Below are 25,365 nucleotides of genomic sequence, written 5' to 3'. Positions count from 1 at the left end.
TAAAGAAAAAAAAATTAATTATTCCCGACACTCGTTAAAGACTATAAGGGAGACTTCATTTAAAGAATGGGGGTGGTCCCAGGCAATCAGTATAGAGCCCACAGCATTGGAGCCTTGCAAGGAGGAAAAGAGGAAATCCAGCTCCAACAAGGAAAACTGGGGATTTATAACCAAGGAGCAGGGTAGGAATCAGCAGATGGAAGAGTATTAGAGGAAACTTCCAGCATAAGAGGCTTCCAGCTCAACCAACTTGATAGGATTATGGCTGAAGGCAGGCTGCGATGATCTGACGTCAGGGTCAGATACCAAGTGCAGGGGATTTTCCCTAAACCGACTTAAAGGATTCTTGCCCAGACCTCCTCAACCTGGCTGCAAGGACAGGGAGGGAAGCCCAAGGTTGGGCCTAGTCAAGCAGAGGACTCGGAGGAGCCTGACTAAAGTTTTGGTCATAAAGGAATATTTGTCAGTAATTACCTAAAACCATAGAGTATAAAAACTGGAAGTAGTTTCAGACCTTGTTTAGTCTTCAAGATGGAGAAACTGAGGTTTTTTTTTTGAGATGGAGTCTAGCTCTGTTGCCTAGGCTGGAGCACAGTGGCGCCATCTTGGCTCACTGCAACCTTCGCCTCCCAGGTTCAAGTGATACTCTTTTCTCAGCCTCCCGAGTAACACATTTGCTCTGTGTGAAAAAGGGTTGAAAGATTGGGAGGGGAATAAGGAAGGGTGAAGTGTGGGAAAAAGAGGGAGGAAATCTTGGGGCTAGGGAAGAGGCTGGGTGAAGAGGGTAGAAAGATAGAAAAAAATACCTGGCAGCAACTTTTCCTGAGAGGCTTGGGGGAAAAGCTTGCTAATAGGTATCTAATGGGAGCTCCTTGAAAGTGAAACTGTCTACACTGTGCCCATTATTTCCACCTAACCCCATAAAGGTTTAATAAAATAACAGAGTTCACAATTGTTTAGGGTTTTGGGCTTTCTTTGGAAGGCAGTACTCAGTGGAGCTGAGTATTGTCAAGATTGGTATAGATTGGAATTACCTTAGTCCCGGTTCAGCAAATACATGAGTTTGCAGGGATGCAGATGATGTCATATGGTGGGCCTGTGATGGAAGTCACACTGTGGGGGTGGCGGCATAGCTGGGTTTTGAAAACAGAGCCCGTGCACATAAACACTACCTGCCCCAAGGACACAGTGGGAAAGCAAGACCAGCCTTCTTAAACGAACGACTGGAAACAACATGATCAGACCAAAAATTTGTAAAATTAGTTATTAAAGGCTAGGGTCATCCAGCAGGTCCCTGTTAGGCCTCTTCCCCAGAACCTAGCTTCTAGGTATTAAAACTTGGCTTTGCTTCTGTTTGGATTTAGGGAATCTGGCTTTCCTGAAAGTCAGGGCTGCCCATGGTGATGGTCACTTAGGGAGGAGGCATTTCTGCAGGCCAGACACAGCCTCTCTCACCTCAGTGGCCCCAGGCTGCCTCCCACAGCTGGGAACATGGAGAGCCCAGGGGCTTCTGAAGTGAAGACAACTCATGCCGAGTTGTACCAATGCCTTTGTTACGAGGCTGCAAAGTTCCTAGGGACTCTGGTTTATTTTCCTTTTGTCCTCTAATTCATAAAGTTTTTTTGTGATCATTTCGAGCTGTGCTAGTTAAGCTAAGGTAACCAGGACAAAAGTCTTGGTCCCTTAGGCCAGATTATTAAAGTGGAATGTGCCCCCTAGTGTGCAGCTAGATAAAGGACTGAGAGAAAGGAGGAGACCCAAGCTCCCTCCCTGCTCTGCTGCCTCCTCCATTTGGAAACAGACTCAGGATGGTGATCAAAGGCATGTGAAATGTGACAGCTCTTTTAGAATTTGTCTAGCAGAGTTTCTGGTGGTACCAGAAAACACCACTCAAGTACATCTGTTAAAACATTTAGAGCCAGGATCAGTGGCTCATCTGTGATCTCAGCACTTTGGGAGGCTGAGGTGGGCTGATCCCGAGGTCAGGGGTTCAAGACCAGCCTGGCCAAAATGGTGAAACCCCGTCTGTACTAAAAATAAAAAAATTGGCCAAGCCTTTTGTCAGGCACCTGTAATCCTAACTACTTGAGAGGCTGAGGCAGGAGAAGCCCTTGAACCCAGGAGGCCGAGGTTGCAGTGACTCAAGATCTTGCCACTTTACCTCAGCCTGAGCAACAGGACAAGACTCCAACTAAAAAAAAAAAAAAAAAAAAAAAAAATTAAAAATGGGAAAAAAGCACATGAAGTCCAGGTGCCTGGGTGTGATCTTGGCCTGGACACTCTTAAGCTGTTTTACCTTGGGCAAGTCACATCACCCCTATCTGTGAAAAAGGGATTAATAGGACCTACTGCACAGGATTGAGATTGATTAAATATGGAGAAAACAGTTAGAGTAGACTTGTTACTCTTTCTTACCATAAACTATGGTGTTTCCAGGTTCTATTTTCACATAAAGGCAGTTTCACTTACAAAAAACTAACATGCAGTAGTGTGCAAGGGGGAAAGAGAAAGTGCAAGAAGTCAGACTCCAGATTTTATTACCTCCTCTGCTTTTCTATGACCAGCTTTCCCTCCCAATTCTCCCTTTATCTCTGCTTTCCTGCCCTTTCCACATATTCCAACTCTTTTAGTAATCTATAAATGACTGTATTAGAAACAAGTTATCCCAGCCTGTAATCCCAGCACTTTGGGAGGCCAAGGTGGCTGGATCACCTGAGGTTGGGAGTTCAAGACCAGCCTGGCCAACATGGTGAAACCCCATCTCTACTAAAATAGAAAACTTTGCTGGGTGTGGTGGTGCATGCCTGTGGTCCCAGCCACTTGGGGGCTGAAGCAGGAGAATCGCTTGAACCCGGGAGGCAGAGATTGTGGTGAGCTGAGATCATGCAATTGTACTCCATACTGGGTGACAGGAGCAAAACTCTGACTCAAAAAAAGCGAAAAAAAAAAAAAAAAAAAAAAAAAAAAAAAAGGGAAAGAAATAGGTTATCCCAAAACTTAGTAGCTTAAAACAAAAGTAAAAATTTATTTTCGCACACATTTCTTGCAAGTCACAAATTCAGGAGCAGCTTAACTAGGTGGTTCTGGCTCAAGATCTTTAATGAGTTTGCAGTCAAGACATGTCCCAGGGCAATAGTCGCCTGAAGGCTTGATGGGAATGGAGGATCCCCTTCCGTGGTCACTCATTCACTTGCTGGCAAGTTGGTGCTGGCTGTTGGCAGGAGGCGTTGGTTACTCGCCATGTGGACCTCTCCATAAGTTGGCTTGAGTTTCCTCAGAACACAGCAGGTGGCTTTCCCCAAAATCAAGTGATCAGAAAGAGAGAGAGAGTGCCGCACAGAAGCTGTTATCCTTTCTGTGACCTAGCCTTGGAGGCCAGACTCCATCTTTTCCATAATATCTTGGTGATCACACACCAGCCCAACTCAGCAAGGGGAGAGACATCACAAGGGCATGAAAAACAGGAGCGGGGGCTCCCGAGGGCCATTGTGGAATCTGGCAGCACACCAGCCTTCTCTCCATTTTCATCTCTTTATCAGCCACCCAAAATTTCTGCCCTGGGCTGCTCCAGCTTCCTTATCTTGTCCTTCCCAACCTTCCTGTCCATCCTCTTTTTTGAGGAAGTCCAGAGTCTCACCCCATCAATTTTATTGCTTTGTTCTCCTTCCAGTCCTTTTGTTTCTCAGACTGATGACGCCCTACTCATTTTCCCCCCTCCTCTTCAAATCCTAGAATCCCACCCCTGCAGACATCATTTGCTTCTCTTAATGCGTGTCTTCCTGATTCTCCATTTTTCTGCTTGACCCCAGCCTATGATCTTCTGTTTCCTCTGTGTAAGTTCCTCAGAGTCCCTTCAATCTAGCTGATAACTTTCCCCATAGGAATATTTGCTATGCTTAAATCACAGCATTTTCTTTGGGACAGATAGGCAATAAAGAGTAGTAAATATGTCATCAGCTCCCAGATGGATGAAGAAAGCATTTCCCTGAACTTTAATTCATCATTCATGTTCCAGTTTAAGACTTTTAAGGCAGTAGTAACTTAAAGCTTCAGAGTCACAGCACATCTGTGGACACTGAGGGATAAAATGTCTCATATTTTGATGCTGGAGTGTGTGCCTGGAGGCTGTCTGCTGTAAGCATTCTTGGCGGTTGAAAGAAGGAAGAAAAAAGTACATTTGGAACATTATCCAACATCTTGAGATTATAAACTGTCTGATGTGCTGATATTTTATCTGATGATGTCTCCTGGGTCTGCTGGTGGTGAAAGAGTTTCCAGATTTGTGAAGTGTGATGAAAGGGCTGGTAGTATCTCATCCTGATTGGCAGAGCTAAAATGTAACTCTTCGACCTTCTGAACTTGAACACTTCTTTTGGAAGCTGTGAAATGTAAATCCACAGTAGCTGCTGACCTTAGACTTTTTGCTTTTCCCTGGAGCTTTGGCTTTTCTTTTGTAATTAAAACTAGTTGATAATCTTTAATACTACGAAACTGACCACTTCTCATTACCCCAGAGATGGGTAGTGACTTTGTCTTTGCATATAATTGATTTTGCAGAACAAAAACAAAAAGAGGAACTAAGCAGTTTGGAAGTACCCTAACAAAATGAGTCATAATGCATCTCAGACTCCGCTTGAGGACAGTGATTTTCACATTGTAATTGCTCAGTCAAATCTGGTGCCTTTGGGAAGTAAGTGGCTCACCTGGGCTGAAGTCCATCTTTGTGGGGATGCAGGGAGGGTTTACCGAATAAATCAGTGTATAAATAGGATCAATTGTAAGAATTTCATTTGAAAATAACCAGCACGTGTGTTAAACTTAAATGCCCTATTATTCATAAAAGTGGGCCCAGAAATAATTCTTGGTAGTACATTACAGGTAATTGAATGGATATGAGACTTAGAGGTTGTCATCCTGGCTGCCTGTAGTCGATAGTTATAACTAAAGAGGCAGGCACCTCTCTCATCACCCTGGCATCCTAGAAATCAGTGAAACCTCACAGTGAAAACATGCAGGTATTTTTAGCAAGTAGGCATGGTCACACCACCTGTCTGTTGGTCACAATCCAGTAAACCAACACCTTATTCGAAAGGCTTACTCAGAAGGGTGTGATGAGATTCTCTGCTGGTTTTGGCAGGCCGTGTAGTTAACTGAGGTAGTGTCTGCATTTGGAAAAACAGGAAAGCAGAAGTCAGGTTCCACGCTGCCCCTTTGATAGACTGTAGAGCTGGCTGTTGTTTTCAGCGTTGTTCATGTATAGGCAGTGGATTCTGTTTACCACTGTTAACCAGCCACAAGTTTTAAGTGCCACTGTTTTTGCCAAATGAAACCAGGTATAAGCATACAGCCTGTGTTACCAGCCTCTAGGTATTGATTCTGATTGTTTTCATATCTCATTACTCATACCAAAGTATTTCAAATTATTAGAAATCCAATATGAAAATAATAAAGGTTTCTGTTCTTAAATGCATTCCTAATTCAGCATTTATAGTATTTTATACTGGTTTTCCTTCTAGTTAGTGGAAATGATGTTCCCAATGTTTAAAAACCTCAAAAATGCCAGCGATGCAAATCTATTTATAAGTACTATCTGGTGTGTGTGTGTGTATATATATATGTGTGTATATATATATATATACACACATATATATATACACACACTTTTTTAAGTTTTAGTATACTTCAGAAGTTATCTTTTTAAAGAAAAAAAATTAAATTCTACGTGAGGAAAGGTTGTGAATTTATCAGTTTATATATTGTGTGACTGAATTACAGGAATGTTACTATTTTATATAATCATAAAACATGTTGTACATATACTATAATGTATAGTTTGATCAGCAAGTCTAGAATTGGGTGACTTCCTTTAGTTAGTTTAATAGCCTTGCAGGGCTTGTCTCATAAGCTTAGAGGATAGGACATAGTGAGAATTGCCAAGAAGCTCTTGGGCTCTGGAGTCAGGCCTGGGTTTGGATTCTGATTCCCCATTTGCTGTGGTGATGGGCAAGTTACATAACCCCTCTAAGCTTTGATTTCTTCACAGGTCAGTGGAGATGATGATAAAATGTGAAATACTCACTTCATGACTTGGCACAAAGTAGGATTCAGTGAACTATGTGGGTGTCCTATTTCCTTTTCTTACAAAGACAAGGTTGTTCTTTGGCTACAGATGACTTGCAGTGGTTAGAGTGACAGAGCAAACTTACACAGATCATGGTAGCAGAGCAGTTAATTACAATTGCTGCCAGAAACTTCCTCCATGGATGTCCTCAACCTTGCTGCTTGTTAGATCATCTGCGGAGCTTTTAAAAAATCCTGATAACTGGGATTCTTTAATTAATTGGGATGCAGACTGATAATAGAAATTTCCAGGGCCAGGCACGGTGGTTCACATCTGTAATCCCAGGACTTTGGAAGGCTGAGGCAGGCAGAGCATGAGGTCAGGAAATCAAGACCATCCTGGCTAACACAGTGAAACTCCGTCTCTGCTAAAAATACAAAATATTAGCCAGAAGCTGAGGCTAGGCAGGAAGCTGAGGCAGGAGAATCATTTGAACTCAGGAAATGGAGGTTGCAGTGAGCTGAGATCGTGCCACTGCACTCTAGCCTGGGTGATAGAGTGAAACTCTGTCTCAAAAAAAAAAAATTTCCAAATCTTCCTATGTGATTCTAAGATGCGAGGGAAGAGAATGGCTGCTTTATGGCAGCAACCATACCCTGAAGGTTGTTCTGTTCTAGAGTTTAAAAGCATAAGAATTATATTGGAGGAAAAGCTTTCCTAAGAAAGTTCTTGCTGACCAGGAGTTTGCCTGCTGGCCGAATTCAGCTGATCACCTGTTTTTCTGAATAAATGTTATTGGAGCATACCCATGCTCATCTGTATATATATGGCCGCTTTTATACTCCAGTAGCAGAGTGAGAGTTGCAACAGATAATCTATGACCCATGAAGCCTAAAATACTACTTTCTGGTCCCTCATAGAAAATGTTTCTGATCTGCCAGTCCCGGTGGCTCACACGTGTAAACCCAGCACTTTGGGAGGCTGAGGCGGGCAGATCACTTGAGGTCAAGAGTTTGAAACCAGCCTGGCCAACGTGATGAAACCCTGTCTCTACAAAAAAATACAAAAATTAGACAGGCATAGTGGCACACTTCTGTAATCCCAGCTACTCGAGAGGCTGAAGCAGGAGAATCACTTGCACCCAGGAGGTGGAGGTGGCAGTGAGCTGAAATTGCTCCACTGCATTCCACTCTGCATGACAGAGTGTCTAAAGAAGAAGGAGAAGGAGAAGGAGAAGGAGGAAGAAGGAGAAGAAGAAGAAAGAAGGAGGAGAAAGAAGGAAGAAGGAGGAGGGGGGAGGGGGGAGGCAGAGGGGGAGGAAAGAAGAAGAAAGAAAAGAAGAGGAAGAAAATGTTTCTGACTTGACCCTTGCAGTAGACCATTTACCACTTGAATTGTGATGCCATTTTCCAAAATGCCTTCAAGAAAGTCAACTCACTATAAACAAATATTTCCTAGATTTTCTTCAAGTTTGTCCTTTTATAAAAAAGTCAAAATGAAATATTAGGGAAAACTTTCTCAAACCATGTTTTTACTCTGCACTCACACCAAAAAAAAAAATCGGAAGCATCAAAAAAAAAAAAAAAACAATAAACACAAAACACATTTGGGACCAAATGTGGGGAATATGTTTCTTTCCACCCCCAAGTGAGCAATCAGTTCTACAGCAGACACCAGGTAGGTGTCCTCCCAATTCAGTTCTGACACTGTCTACCTGGAGATAGCATCAGATCTCATAGGTTTGTGGGTCCAGTCCCAAAAACTACCCTCTCCGTCAGACATCAGTGGCAAGTCTGGGCCCCTGGAACTTGTGAATGACCAACTTCAAGTTGGAGTTTCCATGACCCCTCTTTGGGTTTGATTAATTTGCTGGAGCATTTCATTGAACACTTCACTGTACTCAGGGAAGTGTTTACCAATTTATTATAAAGGATGTTATGTTACAAAGAATACAGGTGAAGAGATGCATAGGAGGAGGTGTGGAGGAAGGCATGCACAGCTTCCGTGGCCTCCCTGGGCGTGCCACCCTCCAGAAACCTCCACGTAGCTGTCTGGAAGTGTTCCCAACCCTGTCCTTTGGATTTTTAGGGAGGCTTCATTTCAGAGGCATGATTGACAACCGTGTAGAAATATGACTGGACAAAAAGGGGTATGATCTAAGCCCAGCAAAGCCAGTTTGTTCTGATTTTTCTTAGCCTCTTTGTAGAGCGTTCCTTGCTTCAGGGTATGGGGCAGGACATCCTCTGGAATGAGTCTTATGACTGCAGTCAGATTGGAGTCCTCCTGCCTTAGGCAGGTGAAAGGAGGGCAGGAGAAGGTCAGAGATACTTTTTTCTGAGGCCTAAAGCACTCCAACATTATAACAAGCGCTATGGGAGTTATGAGTCAGGAACATGGATGAAAATCAATATAGCACAATGGTAGCTAGTGTTAAACTCAAGTCAACAATAATATGCCATAGTATATAGTTAAATAACCACTCTTGCTAAATTTTTTTAGAGACTTGCCTGTTTCAGAACAGAAACCAGTTTTAGTGTAGTACTTAACATTTCTCCTTAAACTTCAAATTTGTAGAAATTGTGGTAATCTGCTTACCAAAGAAGTTTAACGTAGGACCCCCGATATAACTTCCTGGCTAAAAACATAGAAAGCTGGAGTGTTGCTCATCGTCATATGTCCTCATTCAGCCATGAATGCCTTTAAATGATGCTAGCAGTTGAGAGCACTATAAAGCTTTTTCTGCTCTTTTCAAGCCTTTTTTTAAAAAGTTCTCAGCACCCGGGCGCAGCAGCTTGTGCCTGTAATCCCAGCACTTTGGGAGGACAAGGTGGGTGGATCACTTGAGGTCAGGCATTTGAGACCATCCTGTCCAAAATGGTGAATCCCCATCTATACCAAAAATATAAAAAAATAAACGAGCATGATGCCACATGCCTGTTATCCCAGCTACTCAAGAAGCAGAGGCAGGAGAATTGCTTGAATCCAGGAGGCAGAGGTTACAGTGAGCTGAGATCGTACCACTGCACTCCAGCCTGGGCGACAGAGCGAGGCTGTGTCGAAAAAAAAAAAAAAAAAAAGTTTTGCTCTTTTCCTCCCCGGCTGTGTAAGGATAGGCCGCCATCATGAATGACACAGTAACTGTCCGCACTAGAAATTTCATGACCAACCGACTGCTTCAGAGGAAACAAATGGTCATTGATGTCCTTCACCCCGGGAAGGCAACAGTGACTAAGACAGAAATTCAGGAAAAACTAGCCAAAGTGTACAAGACCACACCGGATGTCATCTTTGTATTTGGATTCAGAACTCATTTTGGTGGTGGCAAGACAACTGGCTTTGGCATGATTTATGATTCCCTGGATTATGCAAAGAAAAATGAACCCAAACATAGACTTGCAAGACATGGCCTGTATGAGAAGAAAAAGACCTCAAGAAAGCAACGAAAGGAACGCAAGAACAGAATGAAGGAAGTCAGGGGGACTGCAAAGGCCAATGTTGGCACTATCAAAAAGTGAGCCGGAGATTGGATCACAGCCGAAGGAGTAAAGGTGCTGCAATGATGTTATCTATGGCCGTTGTGGATTTTTCACGAGAAGCTTAATAAACTAAAAACTTTCGTGTGAAAAAAAAAAAAAGTTTTTAGCAGAAGAGGATTCTTGCACATTTCCATTCCTTGCTTATTCATAAAAATGGAGCTATGCTCTACTGCTACCAGAGACGTAGGGAAGTGGTGCAGGGGCACCAGATCCCAGAGAAGATCTTCAAGGTTCTCTTCTGTCACCTTCCCTCCTTGACCAGTCAGAATCAGGACCTCATTAGGAAGTATATCCCTGCCCTCTTTGCCACCCCCAAACACAATGCCATCTTTCTGAACCAATTGATAATTAGGAATGGTATCCTGAAAAACCACAAATGCTGCCGTCCATCATGCTTTATTGAGGAGGACCCCGCTAATATACAGCATCTAAGCATTTTCCTTTGTGCTGTCTCAGCGTCATAGTTGCTGATGAAAGCAGGAATGCTCATTAGCATTTTTAGAGATTTTAATAGAAATTGTTAGTTTGACAATAGAAGTGGGACAGATTTAATCTTGAATGCCATATTTGATCTCTCTGGTGCTAATTCAATTCTTGCTTCAGCAAAACAGTAACTCTCTTACGGGAGACAAGGGAATATACACATTTTGCAAAGGAAATGATGACAGTTTTGCAAAGTCATAGCTTTATTTCTTGTATTTTCATTGCTCTTTGTCTGCATGTCTCTCAGGGCACTGGGAATGCTTTGCCTTATATTTTACAATAGATGCTTCACACTTGCCAGCGATCTGTCCAGAGAGCTTAGTGAATACTCAGCTTTTATTCTACCTCTGGAAAGCCAAGCTTCATTACTGGGAGGTCAAATGAACTGAATCACTAGCTGAGCGATTCAAACAGAAGCTCAGATTTGTGCTGTAGCAAAATGGCTCCCTCTCACGGCTCTTCAGAGTCATTTGTAACCATCAGCAGCTATCCTGAAATGCAGAGATTTTGCTGAAGGTTTTAAATTTAGGTACACCTATCCCTCCTCATAAGCTTGTAAACGTCTGGGCAGTAATAACGATACATCTTCATCTTCTTGTCCCTTCAAACAGTACAAGTCTTTGCTGTAGATTTTAATGAGGAGTGAAGAGGGAGAAGAAAATGGTCTCCGTGTCTAATAATGTTTCTCTGTTCTGCTGCAGTATAGTAAAACTATTCCCTTTATTTTTTTCATGCTTTTTTCTTCTCTTTAGGAAAGGCTTATTTTCAAATAAAGGAACATATTTGGTTAAGTAATTGGCTAAGTCATCCCTGTTGACGCCACATGTTTGTTTATTTTAATGCTTGAGGCTTAATACCTTTTAAAAAATATTAATCTGACAGTCTTGAACAATGTCCTTTCCCTTATTCTTTGCTAAGAAGCTGCATTTCCTGGTGTTTAGTGGAGCCTTTGTTAGGTACATTTGAAAGTTCCCCTTGGCTTGGCCCCATGCCATGCCCTCTCCTTGTCCACCAGGCCCCCTTTTCCTTCAGAGGCTCAAGGCTTCAGCCCAGGTGCCACCCTCTTTTAATCACTGGAGACCAGGCTTCCACCACTTGTCCTGTTTCCTGGTCTCTTTCCCTGCTCCATGTCACCTGTAAATCCCAACAAATACTAGGTTTGTAATTGCTGGGCTGTACAGGGGATCAGGGTAGGGGGGAGTGAAGGTTTAATCAAAATAAACATTGGGAACATTACAGTGATTTACGGGAGCTCAACTGATAAACACTTCGATTAGTTGCTGATCCATGTGAAAATGTACATGGAAGTAGAAATGCCTGTGTTTCAGCCCCTCCTGAAACTTGCTTCTCAGAGTATGCTCAACTCAGACAACACATCAGCTTGCAGTAAACCAGTGCTCCCCAAATTATCTCAAGAAAGGGACTTGTTACAGGACCGTTACCTGCTTCCAGGACAGCTGAACAAGCTGGCTTCAGGGAGAGCAGGGACACAGGTACAGGTCTTAGGACCCCAGCAGTGGGTGTGGGGATCTGCATGCTGCTCAAAGTCCTGAGGCCCTGAGTGCCGGGAGGGGAGGTAGTTCCTGTCTAGTGATCACACCAGACCCAGCTGCCTGTGGCCTGACCATGTGGGGCTGCCTTGCCCTGGGCTATGAGATTTAGATGTGTGGGTTCACCAGTCGCTGTCCTCCATGCTTTCCAAGCATTGATTATCCACCTCCCCCATTACTTTATTCAGGGGCTGGCAGTGATCAGCAGAGATCTTTTTTATCTTATGAGATATAACTTTCCAGAAAAATTATATTCTTCTTATCTTTATTTCCATTAAGAATTTGGCTGGCCAGGCCAAATGACGGCTAACTCCTATAATCTCAGCACTTTGGGAGGCTGAGGCGGGCAGAGGGCTTGAGCCCAGGAGTTGGAGACCAGCCTAGAAAACATAGCGAGACCCTGTCTCTATAAAAAATACAAAAATTAGCTGGATGTGGTGGTGTATACCAGTAATCCCAGCTACTTATGAGACTGAGGTGGGAGGATCCTTTGAGCCTGGGAGGTGAAGGTTGCAGTGAGCCAAGATTGCACCACTGCATTCCAGCCTGGACAACAGAGTGAGACTGTCGAGACTGTCTTTTTTTTAAAAAAGAAAAGAAAAGAAAAAGGCTGATCTTAACTTGGAGCTCTTGTTTTCTTGACTGACAGTCTAGGAACAGTTGGGTTAGAGGAGGAACCCACTTGGGATGAATTATTTAGCAAAAGGTCTCCTACAGCCATTTGACACTCCACAGCTCACAACCGTTCTGTTTTTGTTTTTGTTTTTGTTTTGAGGAGTTTCATTCTTGTTGCCTAGGCTGGAGTGCAGTGGTGCAATCTCAGCTCACTGCAACCTCTACCTCCTGGTTCAAGCAATTCTCCTGCCTCAGCCTCCCAAGTAGCTGGGATTACAGGCATGCATTACCACTCCCAGCTACTTTTCTGTTTTTAGTAGAGACAGGGTTTCACCATGTTGGCCAAGCTGGTCTCGAACTCCTGACCTCAGGTGATCCACGCGCCTCAGTGTCCCAAAGTGCTGGGATTATAGGCATGAGCCACCATGCCCCCTTCACTTTCTTAATTACTGATTTCAGGGTTCTCTGCTAAATGCTTTAAGGAAAGGCACTGATAAACTAATGTTGAGTTAGTGTTACATGTCAGAGACTGTGTTAAGTGGTTTTACAGGGATAAGCTAATTTTTATTCTCTAGCAAATCTTTGAGTTGGGTATTGTTACTATCTCTGTTTTCAGAGGAGAAAATTAAGACTTGGAAAGTTTAAGGAACTTTTGAAAGATAAAAGCAAATTGAATTATTCTAAGTATAAAACGCATGAGAACAGGTGGTGGAAAACACATCAGACAAGTAGGTAGGGGGACAAATTGTGGCCTGAATGCCATGCTGAAGATTTTGGCGTTACTTACTATGCTGGTAACAAAGACACACTGGGGTTTTTGAATCCTGGGGGTGATATCACAGCTATTTTTAGGAAGAATTTCTCTGGTAATACTAGGTGGAATGGGAGAAACTGAGAGTAACTAAAGAGGCCTTTCAATGCCAAGTGAAGCTAGAGAAGGACCTGAACCAGGGTGGTGGCTGTGGGCAGGGAATGGAATAGAGAATGTTGTGATTTTCTTTTAGGCTTTCCTTCTAAGTCCCTTCTTTGGACCTTGTTTTTAAACACTGTTGCTTTTTAAACAGTCTGCCATAGAGTGCTGTCAATTCAGAGTTGCCTTCAATTTCAGCAGCCCAAAATTAAACAGAACAACAAAAATGTTAAATTTTGAAAAATTGCAATTGTCCGTAAGTTATCACATAATGTGAGGAAATAAAACGATTAAACTCTAGCAGTCACGTGTTTAGCCTGAAACTATGAGAATTTTCTATAGTTCCAAGCCTTATTGTGTACTAATAACTATCTTATCGAGCTGTGATGCCATAGGGTCTCTTTTAATTTCATTTATGGAAGTAAAAAATAACAATTTTAAAAAAAGGAAAAGATTTTTCTTATGTCTAATTGGAATGAAATACTAAGGAAGAAATGCGTTAATGTGATGTGTATAAGGAGAGGGATGAGATGAGAAGAAAGGGAATGCCTCTTTGGTTTCTGTGTCATTATATTTTTACATTCCATAAGCATTTTCTGTGTCTGTGGATTAGTTAGCTAAATATTTGTAAATCATCCTGATAAATAATGGTCATTCTCCTCTTTCAGCAGATTTCTGCGCATGGCAGATCTTCTTCTAATGCAAACGGTGGACCTGAACTTGACCGTTGCATAAGTCCTGAAGGTAGTTCTCAATCTGATCATTACTTTGATAAAGGAAATTATGCACATGAACTTGGTGCTCACCTAAAAGTCACTTGTGCTAAATTACAATCTTCCTAAAGAGGGAGTGACCACATCACCTGTTAGCGCCTTTGGCCTTAGTAAGAGGTGGGGTTGGGGGTCACTTCAAGATATAGAAAAATCTCACTGTTGTTAACTAGGCTTTTGAAGCTTCAGATTTTAGACTTGGTCTTTTATTTTTGTGGTGATCTGCTCACAACTTCTAAGTATACTTCCTTTCTCTCAATTAGATAACAAAACTGTTTTCTTGATTTGGTGTCTTCTGTGTGCTGGACACTGGGACATGTAGTGGGAAGTGGGCTGATCTTAACACTTCACCCACATACCTTTCTGAGAAAGCTTTGAGCCAGGAATTAGCCTTAAGAAGGCATCTATCTTATCTGGGTAGAGTTTTCTCTACTAGAAAATCTTGAAAAGAAATCCTGAACATTTTGACATTAAATTCCCACCACTATCCCCTTCTCCTTTCTTATGATTTTTTTTTTTCCTTTTTCGATCATCTTGTATCCTCTGCCCTTTTCTTGAACATTGACAAAAAAGTTTGGATAAGTTTTCATTAAATATCTTTTTTACCTAAGGCTAATCACTTATTTTACCTGATGACTCAGGGATTTGTTAGGTTTATTGATTATAAGATTTCTGATTTCAACCAACAAGGTCAAAAGGAAATTGGTGATTCAGGTGTTCTATTCAGGAAATGTACCAAGATATTTTATTTCGTTTCACCATAGATTTAGAAATACATGCATTGCAATTTACTATTTTACAAATACGTAGGAATCAGTATAAAATGCTGATGTTTTCTTTAGAGTTTACATTTATGCTTTTTGCAGGTGTGAATGGAAACAGATGTTCTGAATCATCAACTCTTCTTGAGAAATACAAAATTGGAAAGGTCATTGGTGACGGCAATTTTGCAGTAGTCAAAGAGTGTATAGACAGGTGAGTGGACAGTAAGGCTAATTATTTGTCCATCTACAGACATAGTTTTTTTTGGAGTTTATTTTTAATTTTAAAAAGACCCTTCTGGGAAGTCTCTCTCTCTTTCCTCCTTCTGAAGTCTACCCTTGGGACCAGCCATTTTTTTCCTTTTTTTTTTTTTTTTTTTTAAAAAAAAAAAAAAAAAAAAGGCAGGTTCTCACTCTATCACCCAGGCTGGAGGGCAGTGGCACCATCATAGCTCACTGCAACCTCAATCTCCTGGGCTCCAGTGATTCTCCCCCCTCAGCCTCCCAGCTAATTTTTAAAGTTTTAATAGAGACAGGGTCTTGCCTTGGTTGCCAGGCTGGTCCTAGGCTCCTTGCTTCAAGCTCTCCTCCTGCCTTGGTCTACCTAAGTGCTGGAATTACAGTCATAACTGACTGTACCCAGCTGGGACCAGCCATTTTGCATGCCCACAGGAAAAAAAAATACATTATATACATAGAGTATAAAACTGTCTTACATGCATTTGGGCTGAAATGTATATCAAGTCTCATCCATGAACCAGAGAGGAATGGGAAGAATAAATCGTTTTTAAGAACATCTGTATTTACCTGTGCCAGGCATTGTTCTCAGCATGTACTCATATTAAATCACTTAATTCTTACAGCAATCCACCCTCTCAGTTAATACTTAACTGTATATGCCAGTAGTTCAGGATATATGAGCCCTGACTCTGTTTAAGATCACAATCAGGCTGGGTCTGGTGGCTCACACCTATAATCCCAGCATTTTGGGAGGCAGAGGTGTGCAGATTACATGGATTACATAAGGCCAGGAGTTCTAAGACCAGCTGGCCAACATGGTGAAAACCCGTCTCAACAACAACAAAAAATTAGCCAGGCGTGGTGGCACATGCCTTGAGTCCCAGCTACTAGGGAGGGGGAGGCACGAGAATCACTTGAAGCTGGGAGGCGGAGGTTGCAGTGAGCTGAGATCGTGTCATTGCACTGCAGCCTGGGCGAGAGAGCAAGACTTTGTCTCAAAAAAGAAGATCACAATTAGCCTATTTTTGCCTATTCCAGAATTTTTTTAAACAATATTCAAACCAGAAAAGACTCAGATTAGAGTGTTTGTTCAAATTAGAGCCTTGGTGTTTATAGGCTGCTCTCCTACGCATTCTAAGTGATATTTTTTTAATCATTTCTGGAGATTTTTCCAGAAAGTTTTGGTAACAACAGTTTTTCCGTTTTGTTAGATCTCCAGTGAAGCTTTACTGTTCCTTGATTGGTACACAAGGCAACTCCTTGTTCTCTAAGTCCTTTTACCCAGCACTTATACACAGACTACTCCCTAAGTAGCAAATTAAGCATCTAAAGTATGACTTCTAAAGACTAGTTAGAAATCTGAGACAGGATTTGGTTTATGCTATAGGGAGAACAATTTAAGAACAAGTGATTCTTCCAAGCCAGGCCTCATCATCGGTGTGTCCTGTGACCGCCTGGCAAATGCAGCTGCACTTGAAAACGAGTGTATTCTGCAAGTACTGTAGCATTCTTTGTTGAATGGTTTTTCTTTTCTTTTTGAGACGGAGTCTCCCTCTGTCGCCCAGGCTGGAGTGCATTTGCAGTGGCTCATGCAACCTCTGCCTCCGGGGTTCAAGTGATTCTCCTACCTCAGCCTTCCAAGTAGCTGGGATTATAGGCACCCACCACTGTGCCCAGCTAATTTTTGCGTTTTTAGTATAGACGGGGTTTCACTGTGTTGGCCAGGCTGGTTTCGAACTCCTGACCTCAAGTGATAGACCCACCTCAACCTCCCAAAGTGCTGGGATTACAGGTATGAGCCACTGTGCCCGGCCTTGAATGGTTTTCCTATACTAAAAGACATTTTTGGCATATTCAAATAAAATTATTTTAAAGGTGATTAAAAATTAAGTAACGGCTGGGCACAGTGGCTCATGCCTGCAATCCCAGCACTTTGGGAGGCCAAGGTGGGTGGATCCCCTGAGGGCAGGAGTTCAAGACCAGCCTGGTCAACATGGTGAAACCCCGTCTCTACTAAAAATACAAAAATTAGCTGGGCGCCGTGGTGGGCACCTGTAATCCCAGCTACTCGGGTGGCTGAGGCAGGAGAATCACTTGAACCCAGGAGGTGGAGGTTGCAGTGAGCCGAGATCATGCCATTACGCTCCAGCCTGGGTGACAGAGTGAGACTCTGTCTTAAAATAATAAATAAACAAATTAATTAATTAGATTCAAGGTTTTTAGATCCATGTAAATGATCTCTCTAGTGCCAGAAAAGAGCCCTTAAAGGTGTGACTAACATGGTACCAGATCAAATCCTAGCTGAAGTTTTGGCTAAGAAATAATGAAAGTCAGGGGACTTTTCATTTTTGAATTATGGGCTAATGTGGTTAATGAGCTAATATAAAAATATGTTGATAATAAAATTTTCTTTTAATTTTATTTTTAACTTTATTCTCTCTCCTAAGAGAACTATTTTGAGATGTACATATAGAAAAACTATTTCTTGCCTCTCCCTGATGTAACAGAATTGAAATACTTTAAATATGCGTTACTTAATATTACAGTTGATATTTATGAGAGGATATTTAATTAATACACAGTATGGCTTTGTTTTTGTTTTTAATATTTTGGGTACCTTTCTCGCCTGAATCCAGTAGATATTTTCTTTGATGCACAGAGGAAGAGCCAAGTTTTTCCTTCCTGGTCTGTGCTGTAGAAGAAAACAGGAAGGAGCCAGGTGTGGTGGCTCACGCCTGTATTCCCAACACCTAGGGAAGCTGAGATGGGATGATCAATTCAGTCCAGAAATTTAAGACAAACCTGGACAACATAGTGAGACCTTGTCTCTACAAAAAAAGAAAACAAAAATTTAAAGTGAAAAAAAGAAAACAGGAATGATGGTATCTGATTTATGTCTTTAAATGGTCTTCCTCTGATTATTCCATAGGTCCACTGGAAAGGAGTTTGCCCTAAAGATTATAGACAAAGCCAAATGTTGTGGAAAGGTATAGTATGCATAACTCCTTTGTAAAAGAAACTAGAGTAACTTGGTGAGATGTTTACTGTGATGAGGGAATTTAAGTGAGGACTTGACCATCACAGCAGGAGTAGACACCAATAATAGTGGGAAAAACTGTCAAGCTGTTTTATTCTTGCTATTTTTCAGAAACTTTAATCCTAAAACGGTAAATTGATTTGATGTTGGTCCTAACTAGAAAATGTAGATTCTTTTCTCTGGGAGATACCTGTTTTAACACCCAACAATACTCAAAAGGTGTGTCAAGAACTGTGAGGCACCTTGGACTTTACTTGGAAGCTAACAAAGCCTTCCAGCTTCATATAGGCTAGCAGAACACAGGATTTCCGAGTCAGACAAAAGACTTTGTTACTCGTAACACAGCAGGTGGCATGAGCCTCATGTTTGCTTTGGTTTCCCCGAACTCCCAAGTCCCATGGCAGTGAGGCAGAGGGGCTCTGTTGGCTGATTATAAACAGTGGGTTTATGTCATAGCTAGGGAACTCTGAGCTTAGGAAACCCTCAATCTTATGAGGAGATGCTAGCAGCCCTGCCCAGTCTTTGCCCGGGAGGAGAATTTTGTTTTCATTATCCTGGTCAGGAAACAAATCTACCCTTTGCTCGTAAGGGAGACTCATCTCTGTGTTCCAAGGGTGTTTGCTGAACAAACTGCTGCTGCAGTTACTGATACCTTAACTCTGTTTAAAAAAATAAATATAGCAGCAATGACAAAGACCTTTTTAGATTCCTTTCTGGTAGCATATCAACTAAGAGAACAAGCTGTAGAACCGCATCGTTCAACACCAGAGCTACCAGCCACATACAGCTACATAGCCCTTCAGTGTAGCCAGTCTGGATTGAAATAATCTATTAAGTGTAAAATACACACCAGATTTTGAAGACTTAGTACTAAAAAAAGAGAATGTGAAATACCTCATTAATATCTTTGTATTTGATCACATGTTGAAATGAAAATATTTTGATATATTATAATTTTAAAAACCTACTTTTTAATGTGGCTCTTGGTTAGAATTACATTTATGGATCATGGTGTATATTTCTGCCGGACACTGCTGCTCTAGAGCCAGATTCTATAAAGTGTATTCCTGGCTCTGCCTCTTCTTGGAAAATTTATTTAACCCCTCTATTTCTTCCTTTAAATGGTGGTTATTATTGACACCTAGAACATAAGGTTATTGTGGGAATTGATTGAATTAAGCCATGGAAAATGGAGAAGTGCTACTATGTAATAAAAATGCAACACATGTTAACTGCTAACATGAATATGCCAGAGGACTTTAGAATTTATAATTAGCAGGATTTGATCTTACAGTTGTCATTTTATAGTTATGGAACTCCTAAACTAGTCTTCATTGGACTTCTACAAAATAGTGTATTTTTAACAGAAAACATAAAATATTATGCTCAAATGTTTTAGAAAAATCTTCTCAGAATGCAGAATGGAAAATCCAGGAGGCAAATGTGTCATTTGCTGTTTTTTCTTTTTTAACTACACTGTGATAGTTAATGAAGCATAGACTATGCAAAACAACCTTTTTCCTTTGAATAAGTAAGGTTTTCTTTTCCTTAATTTTCTTTAAATAATTTGATGTGCTTTGCTTGTTCTTCTAGCAATATTACTAATGTTTTTCACCTTTAATAGCCTTTTCCCCATATGTGTAAGTATTCTGTTTTCCATGTGTGATTTAAGCAGAATGTGTCATAATTTGGTGAGCCAGATTCTATACAACTATATTAAAATTTTTTTCAAAACAGTAAAAAAAAGGTGCTATAGTAAGGATATGGTTTACCTGATTAAAATTTAAACAGCTGTTTCCATGGTTGGAAGAAAAAAGGTCTTTTTATGAAAAAAAAATAGTTGGGTACACTAAGTGCTGAGGCAAATGGATAAGTCCGTTCTAACATTTGGATCTTATTTTCTCTAGTTTTGAATGTCATTCTGTTTGTATAATGCATGATCAAATACTTTTTCCACTTTTACATTTTGCTTATCTAAACAACTTTTTCCACATTAAGACTATATAAAATTATAATTTGGAAACTTGATTAGTTACAAATAGGTTGATTTTTCCCATTAGATTTTATTTTTAGGAAAAAATTATATAGAGAATTTTTGTTAATTTGAGGGGGTGGTGTTCAGTCACTGTTCTTGGAGTATTGGTCACCTCTGCTTCATACAGAAAATTAATGCTGAAAATAATATCTGCTATTTGTTACACTGTATTATTTAATCCTGGCTTGGATATATAGGAACTTTGCACATTACCTTTAATGACTTGCAAAACAGATGCACCAGTTTTACAGATAAGGAAGCAGACTCAGATTAAATAGCTTCCAAAAAGTCACATAGAGACAGAGCTGTGACTGGAATTTTGGGCTGTCTGGTTACACAGCCTGTACATTGGCTGATCTACTGTGTTCCCTCTCTAAGTTTAATTTATTCATTTCTTCTGGTAATAGGAACTTGGGAAACATTGTTACTCTCTTTTGCCTTCTGTTTGTTCATCCTTAATATATGCTGGCATTGTTAGATTAATGTATTCACCTAGATATTGGTGCATATTCTGGCTGCACTGTGCTAGGAATAAGGTAATATATAAATGAATACCAGTCCTGCAAAGAATGTTACAGGAGTTCAGGAGAAGCACATGGGAGAGAAGTAGGTGACCAGTGAAGATGCTACCAAGGAAGCATTTGGGCTGGAGCAGGAACAATGGGTAGGGAGGGTTTCAATAGGCAGCAGTGGAAAAGCAGCCTGCAAGGTGGTCAGAACAGTCTGAGCAAAGGCCCAGAAGATGGAAAGCATGCTGGGCCCTAGTCTAAGTGGGAGATTATTGCAAGAGCTGCATTGGGGCCAGACTCATGGAGGCTTTTGAGAAGGCTATGGTATTTATAAATTTAAGAATTCTTTCAGTTCTAATATTCTCTTTCATTCTAAGTAAGTATTTATTGAATTCCCTCAGTGTACGAAGCCCTGAGCTTCTGTTCTGGTGCTTAGAAGTGGTCCATTTTTGTCTTCCCACAGTATACAGTTTTACATTCATCATCTGTGTGGGCCCAGGCAGGACATAAATCCAGAAGTGTGTTTGGAAGTATCCGTTTCCCCAGGCTGTGGGAATAAATTACCACAAACGTGGTGGCTTAAAACAACAGAAAATTATCCTCTCACAGTTCAGGAGGCTCGAAGTCAGAAACCCATGCTTCCTTTGGGGTTCTGGGGAGAATCTGTCCCTGGCCTCCGAGCATCCAGTGACAACAGTGTTCTTGGGTTGTGGTCACGTCCCACCAGTCTCTGCCTCCATCTTCACGCAGCTTCTCCTCTGTCTGTGAAACTTCCCCGTGCTTCCCTAAGAACACCTGTGATGGCATTTGCCCCTGTGCCCCCCACAATCTGGGGTTATCTCTCAATGGCAGAACCCTTCATCACATCTGCAGAACTCTTCCCAAGTAAGGTAATATTTCCAGGTCGCAGGGATTAGGACTTGATGTCTTTGGGTGTCCGTTAGTCTGTTGTGTATGTTTACCACAGAAACCACATGTGGTGATTTGTACATTTTCTCTCTCCCACCACTTTCTCCTCTCATTGTGCTCTGAGCAACACGGACACCAGGTGTGAAGCCACTGTGGGCAGGGGAGCGTGTGATGTGTCTACTCTTTCACATGAGCACTTCGGTACCTACTCTGTGTTAGTAACTGTGCTAGTTGTTGGAGAGTGAGGTAACCAGAACCTCCACAAGCTCTCAGTTGCAGAGGGTTAGAGACCAGCACACAAACAGTTGGAAGATGGTGGGCTGAGATCGGTGATACGGGGCTGTGAGAACAGGTGAGAGGACTACCTGACCCAGCTGTGAGTGAGCAGGGGAGATGACTGAGAAGAGGGGAGATCTGATCTGGTCCTGAGAAGTACATAGGATTGTGCCAAGTTGTAGGTGAAGAAAGTTCCAGATAAAGAAAACTGCTGGAATGGTGGCTCATGCCTATAATCCCAGCACTTTGGGAGGCTGAGGTGGGAGGATTCCTTGAGCTCAGGAGTTCAAGACCAGCCCTGCAACATAGCAAGACCTCATTTCTACAAAAATGAAAAATTAGCTGGGTATGGTGGTGCACACCTGTGGTCCCAGCTACTCAGGAGGCTGAGGTGGGAGGATTGTTTGAACCTGGGAGGTTGAGGTTGCAGTGAACTGGGATCACACCACTGCACCCCAGCTGTGCGATGGAATGAGCCCCTGTCTCAAAAAAAGAAAACTCCCTGTGAGAATGCCTAGAAGTCTAGGTAAGGGACTGGCAAGAGGAATACAGAGAATTGAATGGATGGATTCAGAGGCCCCCAAGGAGTTAGGTCGGCAGACATTGGTGATTGTGGGTGTATTATTCACCCACGAGGAGGAGGAGGAGGAAAGGAGGAATCAGGGCACAATTCCTGTTTCTGCTTGGGACAGCCAGGTTCCTTCAGTGAGATGGAGAATGCAGAGGAAAGGACTGCATTATGGGCTGGGACGGTTCAGACAAGATGATTAGTCTGGTGTGGGAGAGTTGTTTTCTCTCCTGTTATTACCATCCCCCCCCCCCGACACACATACATCTCTCTCTCTTTGTATGTAAAAAAAAATCACTGTGTCCAAAGATAAGGCAGTGTCCTTTGCCAAGTTAGCAGTTTCATCATTTACTCTCATACAGAACTGTGGAACACTGCCATGAAATGATTCATATGTTAATTGTAGTTAGAATCATGAATCACTTAACATAAATAATGGTAGATAATTGAATAATGTAAGTTCAGTATGGTGCAAGACAACAGCGATACTCATATTTAGAAATACTCTCGGAAAATTTAATCTAGATAGCAGTTTTTACATATTAGAAACAGACTACATATAGGTTGCACAAGAAATAGGAAGGTAATGTATGCAAAAATTTTTATGCAGTACTTTTATTTTGTTTCTGATGATGGTTAGTTTCAAAAGTGGATTGTTCCTTCATAGACAATTTTATAGCGACAGCAAGAGGTTGAGAAATAAAGGCTAACAGCTCCCATGTGTTAAAACATGCACTCTATTCTTTGTCAAGTGGAATTCAGTGGGCTAAAAAATGACGGCGGAGGCAATGTTGCTGCAGTATTTGAAAGGTAACACTGCTGGTGGCCCTTAGGAGAAGTTCCACAATATATCCCAGAAGACCTTCTGTTGTGCCTTTTATTGAAAAAGATAATAACTTTTGGGAGTTGTAGTCTCCTTATGTGCTAGGCATCTTACTTCAATTTGAGAGAGGCTCTTGGGTTACTAGTGATGGGGATTATCTTACAGATATCACTAAATTAGCATCACAAACACAGCCCCTAAGGAGAGGCAAACATACAGACTTCCAAATTTGGAGAAAATGAGGAGAAGGGAGGAGAATAGAAGTGAGAGATCCATTTAGCTTTAAAATAAAAGCCTATTTAATGACAGTGGTAGTAGCAACTATTGTCGTTGCTTCACATAGAGTGAAATAAATCCATGTGCTTGCTTGTACATGTTCACAAAAGTGTATCTAACCCTGCTTTTTAGTGTGATTAAGGATATACCTGGTGCAGATGATCCAAGAGCTTCAAAATATGTGAATCAGTGTAGAGGGTTTGCCAAGTCTTTTCTTTGTCTTTGTGACCATGAGGAGCTGGCTGTACAGCTGATTCCCAAGGGAGGAACTGGGGCTCTGTCTGCTGCTCTGTAACTTACACAGATGGGCCTTGGAGACAGGTGGGACACCCTCTTCTTGGCTTCCCAGCTGTGGTTTATTGGGGTCCAAGAACCACCATTCTTCAGATTTGGAAGCGTTTGTTGAGTCATAAACCAGTCAAAGACTTTCTCCCCCTGTTCATTAAAAGAAGCATAGATTCTCCTTCTCACACAAAGCCTGGTGTGATTCTTAACCCCCAAGTCAGTGTGGTGGTGCTGCTTGCTCTTTTCAAGGAATTAAATATTTTCAGCTTACAGCTATAATTTTCATTTTGAAAAATTCCAGCTTGGCATTTATTGAATTATTCCCCTTTGGAAGGTGATAATATGTGTATGAGAAAGATGGGCTTGGATTCAGAAACCTGGTTTACAGTCAACCTCCAGTGACTGTTTCTAAGGATAAAGTGTTTATATATTACACAAGTACTCTACACAGCTGCTAACAAATAGTGACTAGATTCCTAGTAAATGTTGGTGTCTTTCTTTCCCATACTTCTGTTTACCATTTGGACTGTCACTCACCAGCATTTATTGAGTGACTGCTTGGACAAGCACCATGCATTCAGTGCTCAAGAAACATAACCTACCATGTGCAGGAGCTTGAAACAGATTTTTCTCTGCATGTTATTTATTCATTTGTTATAATTTCTATTTCCAGTTCTTGTCCAAAAGGATGAGGTGGCTCTTATCTTAATGCATCCATGTATAAAAATACATGAACACATGTTGAAAAGTTTTAATGTCTCATATAAAACAGAGCAGTCATTGTTCATGATTTATGGGTTGATGTATTAAGAATAATTCCTTAATTCTGTAAGTAAACATTTTGCTACAGTGCTGATCCCAACTGCATTACTCACCAGGATTGATAATCAGGTGGTGTTTTCAGAGAAGTGATTAGATTTAAAATGAGAATAGTGGTCCCCAAGGTACTGTATGTTTTCAGATTTCTGAAATACAAGATGTTAAGTAACATCCATCTGGTGAATGATTTCATATCCAGTCATAGAGAAAGAAAGTTCTTTTTTTCATGAAATTCAAATTTATGTTAGTAACAGTTTAAAACTAAAAATGCCTAATGCCAGAAGTTATATGCCGTAAGCATGCCAAGTTTTCTTATAGGCCTGGTCTTTATTTGTGAGTGTGTACTGAAATCAAAAAGTGGTTCTGGCTAAATTACAGAGCACAGAGCTGTGTGCTGAAGCTTTCGTAGCATCGCAACCTCTTAAGGTGTTAGAAATAACGAAGAGCAAGAAGCCAGTATGCTTTATGTGCCACAGAAACACCATAGAGCCTTTTGGGGGATGTTTAGGAATCTGTATCTTTTTGGTAGTGTCAATAAGATGCTCACACTGACCTATCTTGTCCCTATGGGAATGAATTAGGTCAAGTTTAGTTGCCTTTGTGCCAAGTGAGGTGCTTTCTTTGGCATCAGATCCACAGGCTGTGTTTGTTCTATTGTCCTCCAGGCCTTAGAGAGAGAGCAGAGGGTTCTTTGATTTCTGATCCTCCTTCCTATACCATTCATTTGACAGGAACACCTGATTGAGAATGAAGTGTCAATACTACGCCGAGTGAAACATCCCAATATCATTATGCTGGTCGAGGAGATGGAAACAGCAACTGAGCTCTTTCTCGTGATGGAATTGGTCAAAGTAAGAGGATACAGAGATTTTCTTAGGGCCTAGTTACAGAATTTACAGTAT

The 25,365-nt window shown here is 41.4% G+C and overlaps 1 protein-coding gene, 1 non-coding gene and 1 pseudogene across 9 annotated transcripts in view; all 3 read left to right on the top strand.

Annotated features, from left to right (window-relative positions):
• The window catches only part of DCLK2 (doublecortin like kinase 2), a 185,921-nt gene that overhangs the window by 134,796 nt on the left and 25,760 nt on the right, over positions 1 to 25,365 (top strand). For 4 of the 7 annotated variants that reach the window (XR_004259307.1, XM_032246429.1, XM_032246427.1 and 1 more), the window contains 4 exons: positions 13,824 to 13,899; positions 14,792 to 14,900; positions 17,856 to 17,913; positions 25,195 to 25,314. Coding sequence is in view for 5 of the 7 variants with exons in the window: in XM_032246429.1 (XP_032102320.1) it covers positions 13,824 to 13,899; positions 14,792 to 14,900; positions 17,856 to 17,913; positions 25,195 to 25,314 (363 nt within the window). In the remaining 2 variants the exon portion in view is untranslated. The remainder of the gene's footprint in view (positions 1 to 13,823; positions 13,900 to 14,791; positions 14,901 to 17,855; positions 17,914 to 25,194; positions 25,315 to 25,365) is intronic. The other 3 variants (XR_004259308.1, XM_032246430.1, XM_032246428.1) reach the window with 1 other exon arrangement.
• On the top strand, positions 1,829 to 1,890 carry LOC116529084. Its single transcript, XR_004259376.1, has one exon. It is a non-coding gene; the product is annotated as a U7 small nuclear RNA (small nuclear RNA).
• LOC116528965 lies at positions 9,169 to 9,696 on the top strand (annotated as a pseudogene). The gene has a single exon (XR_004259309.1). The product of XR_004259309.1 is annotated as a 40S ribosomal protein S24 pseudogene (transcript).

Source organism: Sapajus apella, unplaced genomic scaffold (genome assembly GCF_009761245.1).
Source record: "Sapajus apella isolate SASKATOON/1434 unplaced genomic scaffold, GSC_monkey_1.0 scaffold61, whole genome shotgun sequence".
Taxonomy (NCBI): domain Eukaryota; kingdom Metazoa; phylum Chordata; class Mammalia; order Primates; family Cebidae; genus Sapajus; species Sapajus apella.
The sequence above is the reverse complement of the archived record's forward strand: the minus strand, read 5'-3'. Positions and strand labels throughout refer to the sequence as shown.